The following is a 10,037-nucleotide window of genomic DNA, read 5'->3' as shown; positions in this document are numbered from 1 at the left end:
ACTTAGCTAGGTCGAGTTGTACATACGTTTACAAATGCAATATACTGGTGGTAGGACCTCTTGTGAGTCCGCACGGGTAGGTACCACCGCCCCGCCTATTTCTGCCGTGAAGCAGTAATGCGTTTCGGTTTGAAGGTTGGGGCAGCCGTTGTAACTATACTGAGTCCTTAGAACTTATATCTCAAGGTGTGTGGCGCATTTACGTTGTAGATGTCTATGGGTTCCAGTAACCACTTAACACCAGGTGGGCTGTGAGCTCGTCCACACATCTAAGCAATAAAAAAATAAATGAGCTTGACTCTTACTCTGAAAGTGGGTGAAAAATTCCATCACATCAAAAAAACATAAGACAAAACTATTAAAAGAAATAATGTCTGAATTGAAGGAGTACTTCTTATAACTACTTGGATGTTTTGCAATAGTCTGTTTGCCTATTGATATTATTCCCATAGTTCATTTTGTTCACTTATGAAAAACTTGAAATATTTTTTATCTAATCATAGAAACTAGGACAAAAGAAAGATGCCAAAAATAAAACAATCTGATATTCAATAATTTATTCAACTTTTCCAAATCATAAAATCTTGCAAGGAAAATACAGAATACATTACTGTAATAGAATTAAAATCAACAAAACAATGTCTGCGTGAAATGCAACTTGCAAACTACACTGGACCAAAGTCATATTAAAAATTATAATAAAATAGGTGAAAATTTTTTCTAGCACTATTATAACATTCTTTTTAATTAAGATTACATAGGTAAACTGTTGCTCTTAAAAATAAATAATGAATTTAATATATTTATTGATGTATCTCTTGAGTATCCAATAAATATGTACAACAAATGTCGGGCATATAGTTCTTGAAGCACTAATATAAAACTAGCAACTTGAAGTAAACTGATATCGGTATCCTTTAATTAAATATTTAATTTCAGTTTACCATTTTGATAAATTACATGAACAGCAAATATAACACAGCCGCTGCATTAAAATATTTTCATATCAACAACTTTAATCACAACACTAAATTAGTCAATAAATAATAAAGCATTTTTGTATCAATAATAATGTCCTATATTTCTATTGTACTTTAACTGCAAAGAAATTATGTAACAGGTAGAAAAAGAATATTCCATTACAAGTGAGGTATTTATGCAATTTCTTATATGCAGATGAGCTTTCAGTCCCCTTGAAGAGTGTTCAAGAAAAGTTTACATAATGGAGCTTGGTGCAGTGGGGTCTTAGCGGGGCCAGTAAAGAGGGAAAAGAGTAATCATAACTGAAATATTATAATTTAAACTTAGCCTCATTTGAAGTCAGATATGTCACATTATTCATTCCAGACATATAACACACAATATAAACACAAAGTCAATTCAAAAGCAAAATTTTTTTATTTCTGCTGATTTGAAATACAAATTGAAATGGATCTCAAAATAATGTGTGTACAAGCAATTTTTACAAAAGAATAATCGAATTTTATGCTACTGATGACAACACACTATTTCGGCAAGTCTACACTGTGTGAAAAGTAATGGCATCGTTTGAGGCCAGTTACCTCATGTGTATGTTGGTTTTTGATGACATCCAATGCAAGTCAATACTTTAAATAATACATAAAATGCAATATCTTGTGTTTGTTTAACATCGGCAGAATCATCAGCAATGCCATTGTCATTATCGATTTACTGATCGTAGTCCTAGTATCGTCTCTAGCTGTGTCGCGAAGCAGTCTTGCGTTCCGGTCTTAACGGTGGCACAGTCGTTGCCAATCGAGCCTGTATCTCACCTCGGAATTACAACGTGCGTAACAACTACAAGCTCCCATAACACTTAATACCAGATACGCTGTGAGCTCATCGGTTTATCTAGAGCATTAAAAACAAACATATGTTTGTTTTTGCAGTTTCCTTTGGTTTAACTAATACACTAATTCAGCTAACGGGTTATCGGGTTGCGGACAGCGGCTTGCCATTGGTGATGCCCATGAGCTACAATGACTACCCACAATCAAGCGGCCCGAATGTTTGTCAGCTTTCGGAGGTAATAAACTTTATTTAAAAATCTATATCATGAGCTTGTAGTAAGGAATAGAATGTTAGAACAAACCTACATAAAAAATTTGTCGCGAACCAGTTTCGCGTTCTTGTCTACATATAAAGGTAAATTTGACATTGAATCTCTTAGACTTAGAGGATTTTCATTTTAAAACTAAAAGACAATCTTATTAGTGAAAATTATTATCACATAAATGATTTTCTTAGGGACGACATTGAAAATAAATTGACTTTTTAATTATTAGTTGAATTATGGATGAATGAATAGTAAATTATATAATATTATAATATCTTGCACTGCACTAAAATTCGCATGTCAAATAATCACAAAGCGTACACGCTGCTTTTAATTTATGTAATAACTCATTTTCACTATGCTTGGCGAATAAATGATTTCTTTCTTTCTTTCTATGGTAACCGCTTAGCACCAGGCGGGTCGAGGACTCATATGTTCACGTATAGCACACGAATACAAAAATGCAGATGAACATCGTCTAGGAGCTGCTTGTGGGTTGGGACGGATCGTCCTGGGGGTGGCGAGGGCGGGTCAGGCCTGGGGCGGCTCGTCCAGCGGGTTGGCGGTGGGCAGGTCGTGGTGCGGCGCCGGGGGAGCGCGGGGCGACGGCGCTGACGACGCTGACGACGCCGACGATGAACTTGACGCGTCTCCCGATTCAGTACTCCCGCTCTCCCTGTACAATAACGTATTTTTTATTTCTTAGATGTGTGGCAGAAATAGCCAGGATAGTGGTACCCACCCGCGCGGACTCACAAGAGGTCCTATCACCAGTAAAAGCCTTACTGGCCTGCAGTTACTTCAAGTGAACTTACTTATGGAACCCGTTCGTCTGACACGTGTTGTAGGCTCCGCAATGTTGACATTTCAGTCCTACGACGTGAAACTTCACCGTTGACAGCTGGAATGTCAAAACATCAATATTAGTATAAAAATTGTAGTATCTGTGGCGAGAATGTTCGGAGCTAAATTGTACGAATTGATTTGTTTTGTTAATTTAGTGTTATTTTTTGGATTAATATCGTGTAACAACGTCAGCTTATTAATCGTCGTGGGTCATTGAAAGTAGCTGGACGTAACTTCTCGGGTTCTTGCTAAAATATCACTGAATTCTCAGTAAATAACCACCATATTAGTGAGACTTTATTTCACCCAATCTCATCTTGTTTCATTTAATTCAATCCCTTTTTTATTGCCTTTGTAGGCAGACGGTCATACAGCCTGATGGTAAGTGGTCACCGTCGCTCATGGACGTCAGCAATGTCAGGGGCAGAGCCAAGCCGCTGCCTACAATTAAGTACTCTCCGCAAGCCTCGTTTGAAGAAGATTTTTTTGATCAGTCTCAAATAAATCAACTTCACCTCATTTCATTTCTATTATTTTTGGCTCCATGTTACGTATCATGTATCATTTAATAGAATGTACAAAAAATTAGGCTGTACGGTGCGATACTTTCGTCTTTCATGTTGGAGAAATGGAACTATGACGCGTTACATTCAGTGTGCTTAGTGCTTCGTTTGCCGCTAGAGGCGCTGTTCCAACTCCATACAAATTTGAGTTAGCTTTTACGCGATCGAGAAGTTGAAAAAACTAGCATTAAGCACAATGATGGTTGTCTGGAAGAGAAGATCGCCAATTGTACTTTTTTTGTGTTTAATGTATCGCACTGTTTATTTGTTTTTTGGCGTACAATAAATAATACTCTCTCTCTCTTTCTCACAATACGCGCTGCTGTCACAGGGTGATATTAGGAATTCAGACTGTAATTTTTTTTATAAGCCTGCATTAATTTTTTAAATCCTTTTTTCTTCTGTCTGCTAGTAGTATTATTAAAAAAAAGGACTAAACCTACATTAACCTTTCAAAGAAATTTAATTACTGTGACGGGTTAAAGATTCTTTGACTTTAATTCTTCCAGGCCTCAGGCCTTATTCCATATCATACTATTTATCACCTTATGACAATCCTTGCACAGTATCGTGGCCTTGTAGTCGGCGTATTCGGACGGCATCGGTGTGGCCGCTACTTCGGAATCCAGATAATTCCAGAGCTGCAACAAAACAACTTCACCTTAAGTACTTTCTTAGAGCGCCTGATACCTATCCGGACATGCTAATAATAATGTAGGATTATTAAGAACGGAACGTATGAAAAGAGCGTGGAACGGAGCGTTAAGATGTGATTTAAGTGAGAGAAAACGGAAAGAAAGGGAAAAGAGAATGACACACAGAATAACAGAGAAAAAGGAAGATGGCGAAGACATAATAAGTGTTAATTAATTTTTAATTATTATTATAACACAAGATTTTGGGACAGTAGAAATTTTATTTTATGCGCTGCGATCCCTATTCTATAATAATAAGATGATTATTTCCCAACATCCATCCTTAATAATTTAGAATGTAAAATTGTTGGCATCGGGGACACTAGTCACACATTCAACATTGATGCATATGGCAAGTAGCATGTGTCCTACCAACATTCACCTACACGAAGAGAGAGACAGAGAGATCAAAGAGCCTTTAGTTTAATGACATTGCCATTAGCTGGAGCTTCAGGACAATAGACAAGAGGACTGACACCGACTAGACCCGGATGAAACTCACATTCGACATGTCGATCATGCTCGTCTGGCACGTGGGGCACGCGTAGTGGCCGGAGTGCAGCAGCTGCTCGAAGCAGGGCCGGTGCAGCAGGTGGCCGCAGTCCGGGATGTGGCACGGGATGCGGGACGTGTGGATGTCCTCCAGGCACACGGGGCAGTTCGAACGGGACACGTTCTCTACGCACTGCGGGACATAGTAAAGAAAGAATGAAAAAAAGAAAGAAAGAAAACATTTATTCGCTAAGCATATAGAAAATGAGTTATTACATAAGTTAAAAGCAACGTGTATGCTTGGTCATTATTTGACATACGAATTTTGGTGCAGTGCAAGATATTATAATCTATATATTAATACGTGAAGCAAAAACTTTGTATCCCTTTTTACGAAAATTGCGCGGACGGAGGAATATGAAATTTTCCACACTTATAGAGAATATAGAGAAGAAGTGAGGCTTATAAAATCAAAGGCAGCTAAATCTAAGTCTGTCAAATATTCAGGTAAACTACAAAAATCGGCCCTAAATACGTCATTACGGATCCTACTGATCCATCGAAGTACTGCTCTTGCTTGGGCCAGTGTTAGCAACATTTCCGGTTTGAGAAGCTGAAATAACTTTGTTCGGATAGCTACGATATTCTATATTTTAAAGCAGATTTATAAAGAATGAGAATATTACTAATAATCTGAATTTTAAATGATAAAACTTCGTTTATTAGTACTTAGTACTGAGTAAATATAAAATTTTTGTAGGTGGCGTTGAAGAAGTTAGATTTTCAGATTTTTTGACAAACAATTTTTTAATTTATCTTAATAAAAAGTATCCTATGTTACTTCTAATACCTCCAAGAATATGTGTACAAAGTTTCATGATGATCGGTTGAGTAGTTTTCGCGTAAAAGCGTAACAAACAAACTTACATTCACATTTATATATTAGTAGGGATAGGGATGTGTAGAGAAATGCGCGCCCAAAATACATGCAACCGTTTTAATAATATTATCAATAGATGGCGTTGCTCATTTTCTGAATCGCGCTCGTATTATTAATAGAAAGGACTTAAGGCACTAATAGGATCTATGTATTGATGTGTTGTAAAAATGTTGTTATAAAAAACACATATTTTTTGGGGGCGTGTCTTGTAACTTCGGTTATAAGCAGAGAGCCTGTATAGTATGGAATATGGACGCGGGAAACGTAATTATTTGTAGGCAGACGAGCACACGGCCCACTTGATGATGAGTGCTGACAGATAAAGTATTTTTTCGTTTTTAAGTAGGTGAAAAAATGGGGGCGCCAAAAAATAATTTATTCTCAAAGTGGGCAGTAGACAAAATAAGTTTGGGAGTCCTTGCTATAGAGAGACAGCCAATTTTAAACATCTAAATTTTGTTTTGACAATCCTGTCATTACATCAGAATGAATATCAGACAAATACTTTAGGGACTACTGCTTTTTTTTTCTTACCTATACTGATAGCCTTAAGAGGTTATTTCAGCTTTGCTAACATGTAGGTGAGGTCATGGGGCTCAAACTGGAGTGTTGCTGACACTGACCCTTGCAAGAGCTGTGCTTCGCAGAATCTACCGCCAGATCGGAAACGCGACCCACTGAGAAGATCCGGCGAGAAACTCACTGGGCTGTGTCTATGGGTTAATTCGCTCGTCGAGCCCTTCGTCGCAAGACGGGTTCGGCGAGGGCGGTGATTGGTGCTTGTGGGACCTAAAAGCACTGTTAATGGATTTTTGGAGGATTACTGCACTCAGATTAGTTTTCAATTGACTCACCCTATGTCCGACCCTTTGCAGCTGAACAGGCAGGCACATGTTGCAGCGTTCACAATGGAAGAACCTATCGCGGCCTCCTACACGACATATGCCGCATCCGTCGCAGTGATACTGTTTCTTATCTTCATCATCAAACAGGTTGCAGATCAAACAAGTGTACTGTAATATTAAGACATTGGTAGCGCAATCAGTACACCTACCAGTACTCAATAATGAAGTTAAGTGAATATTATGGATGCATTGAAGACACAGTCATTCCAAGTGCTAAAACCAGTGGATAATAAATTGCCGTCTACCACTGAGGATATTGCTCAAATATTATTGGTTCCCCAACCCTATGACATGTCCTTCTTCAAACGAGGCTTGTGGAGAGTATTAAACGGGCAGGCAATTGCTTAGCTCTGCCCCTGGCATTGGTGACGCCCATGAGCAACGATGACCACTCACTATCAGGTGGGCGGTACGCTCGTTTACCTACACGAGCAATAAAAAACATTGTTTAAAGAAAAATAATTCACTGTCTGTAAACAAAAAAAGCATTTGTTACATGATGTTATCAAAATAAATAAAGTAAGTGTGTTTTAATTAACATCTTCACTATCTACAGACGTTTTATGTACTTGCCAAGGTCTTACAGTTAACTCGATTTATTTATGACATTATTTGTTTAATGTGTGATGTACGTCGGGTAAACTACAAGTTATTGATTCTCCACTGCAAACAGGACATTGAATTCTAATTTCAATAGGGGTATTGCTTTTTTTGTCTTTACACAAACATGAAATATGTTTGATTTTATATATTAATAGAAATGAATCTCCATTTCCTGCTCAACTATATGCTAATTTTACGTAGATCTTATACCTGATAGACAGCAGGTTTTAAAAATAAAATCTTGGTAGACGGGGTGCTTTATTATAACTTAAGTGGTGTTAATTGGTTGAAGGAGCCCATAGACATCAGATGAAACATGAGGTCACATTTGAATTCTATAAGGTCTGTCCAATCCTTTAAACTGAAGTGCATGAATTCTTAACACCAGATAGTGATAGTGGTAACTTTTTATTTGAGTTTAAAATATGTCCTACTACTATTATGTTAAGTAGTCTATAGTTCTCCCATCCATGTCTTCTTCAGTCAAACTCTTCCCCCTCTACCTTGACAGCTTTCTAGTGCTTCCTAGTGACAATTTGACAAAATGTTGTTGAATGAATTTAAGCTGTATCCTGCTTTAGAATGTATTGATAGGTTCAGTAACATATGCATGAACAATATTTGTTCAAGCTTCAGTTCTGTACTTGCTCTAGTGGCCAAGCAATCGTGTTTATAGGGTACTACAGGCTTAAATGACATATTATTACATTTTGGTACATTTACATATCTTATACCTTTAAACGAGCAATTCTTGTATATTAATATATATATAATCTGAATCTCTGAAACGGCTCCAACGATTTTCATAAAATTTAGTATACAGGGGATTTCAGGGGCGATAAATCGATATAGCTACGATTTATTTTCAGAAAATGTTGTTTTATTCGTGTTTTCAATAATCTATTGGCGAATAATATTATTTTTCTTAATTGAGGGCAACTAACCGCTTTAAAGACACAACAAGATGGCGTTATAAAAAAAAAACTGAGCAAAGCTTGGTCATCGTCTAGTTACTCAAATATGTTTGGCATCCTATTAACAACTTCTTAATATCACTGTTACATCTCACGAGTTTAAAGCAACATTACCTTTCCAAACCTAACTCCACAGTTCTGGCATTCTGGCTGCACCTTTTGTCTTGTGTCGCACTCGGTGCATATCAGCTCTGTAACAGTCTTCCTATTGAAATAGTGTTGTTCGTTTTCATCATGACAGTAACGGCAGATGTACACTTTGTTACAGCATGGAGTCTAGAAAGCAGATTTGTTTTTATTATTAGTTCTTTGTTATTGGTTTTGGTGATGTGTAAGAATATTTATTTGTTTATATTTCAACCTCAAAAGATATATTTTGTAATGTAGTGAAATGGTAAGCATTATTGCCTGTTTCTAAAGTGGTTAAGCCAATCTGAATGCATATTTTGATAATACAATAAGCTTAGTCCAATATATAGTGTTCTTTTCATTTACATCAACAGACAAATCATTTTTAAAGCGCGTAATTATTGGACATATACATGAACATGACTAGAAAGAATTAAATCAATGCTTCGTCTAATGCTTTTGTTTTCTGTACATTTTTTTTATTTAGAATAAGGATCACGGCCAAAATCGGAGGTTCGTTGACTTCACTTTGTTTTCGTATTTTCGCATTTCACCATCTCGAGATTCCTACGTGACATTTATAATTAGAATCTAGAACGCGTCTTTTGTACCCCGAGGTGTTCTAGCTGAAATATGTGTGTAGTATATGAATTTATACATCGCAATTAATATACAAACTCACCACAAACTTCGCTCGCCGTTTGTAATGAGCACAGCCTATGCGTTTTTCACCGTTTTGTTCAGCAACTGTGGAACTATCGCCGTTTACACTTTCTGACTTTTCCTTCGACATTATGTAGTCTGGAATACAAACCAATTACCTTTAATAAAAGCTCAAGGTCTACACACGTTATACACTATTGATTCTTGCAATAATTTCATTGAATGAGATCCTAAATATCACTTAGGTTTGGTCATTGGTATCGATGTTGTCATGATTGTCGTGACATTTAGGTTGTTAATATGCACGTTCCAGGAGGAAAATAAGTTTTTTAATGTTTTACGGTGAAACAACCGTATTTCAAACGAATTAAGAGCGAAAGAGCTACTAAAAAGGTAGGTATGTTACAAATATCAAATATGACTGACTCACTCCTTAGGTACTGCTTTTCGGAATCGTAAACAGTCAGGTTACTGCCAAATGCCAACTTGACATTTCACTGTGGTGACGTTGTTAATTTGTGTCATTAGCTGCTGTCAGTGCTTTGTTCTTTTATCTTCAAATGCAAAAAATCTACTTATAATCGGTACGTTTATGTATTCATTTGAGATTGTATCATGGGCTACGATGATATGAATCAAAACAATCTCAATGGAATATGTGGTTTAAAAAATACCTACAGGAATGAGTGGTATAAGCCAAATGCGCTAATCTGTACGTCCGCGTAGTTTAATTAAAATTATAAGTTATTTTAAAAGTGAAACTTTGCTACTCATTCGCATGGGGACTTCATTCCAGAGCCGGGTGGTCCAAGGCAGAAATGATTACTGAAAAGGCCCTACATTGAGCTTTGCTTCGGTATGAATGAGATGACGGTATCATCTCAAATCACATGTCACCAATCTCCAGTGATTTTAGTTTGCCCACCTGTCCTGGTGTAACTGGAAAGGCCTCTGTCTCTGGGCCGCAAGTAATCCCTCATTCATAAAAAAAATGGTTTAGTAATGCGTTTCGGTTGGAAGGGTGGGGCAGCCGTTGTAACTATACTGAGATCTTAGAACTTATATCTCAAGGTGGGTGGCGCATTTACGTCGTAGATGTCCATGGGCTCCAGTAATTACTTAACACCAGGTGGACTGTGAGCTCGTCCAC

General features: G+C 37.2%; 1 protein-coding gene across 2 annotated transcripts; it reads right to left on the bottom strand.

Moving 5' to 3' along the window:
* Nucleotides 1–542: 542 nt before the first annotated feature.
* On the bottom strand, nt 543–9,449 carry LOC101743923 (RING finger and CHY zinc finger domain-containing protein 1). Of its 2 annotated transcripts, none has more exons than XM_004924175.5 (8): nt 9,318–9,449; nt 8,907–9,025; nt 8,210–8,371; nt 6,468–6,626; nt 4,684–4,866; nt 4,032–4,127; nt 2,893–2,978; nt 543–2,753 (listed from the first exon to the last, which is right to left on the bottom strand). In XM_004924175.5, exons 2-8 carry the CDS (start codon nt 9,015–9,017, stop codon nt 2,609–2,611), a joined length of 942 nt encoding a protein of 313 aa, XP_004924232.1. In that variant the 5' UTR covers nt 9,018–9,025; nt 9,318–9,449; the 3' UTR covers nt 543–2,608. The 2 variants fall into 2 exon arrangements, with proteins under 2 accessions (XP_004924232.1, XP_037873558.1); XM_038017630.2 differs by lacking the exon at nt 9,318–9,449 and adding an exon at nt 9,141–9,311.
* Between the last annotated feature and the right edge of the window lie 588 nt (nt 9,450–10,037).

This window comes from Bombyx mori, chromosome 19 (genome assembly GCF_030269925.1).
Source record: "Bombyx mori chromosome 19, ASM3026992v2".
NCBI classification, from domain to species: Eukaryota; Metazoa; Arthropoda; class Insecta; order Lepidoptera; family Bombycidae; genus Bombyx; species Bombyx mori.
The sequence above is the reverse complement of the archived record's forward strand: the minus strand, read 5'-3'. Positions and strand labels throughout refer to the sequence as shown.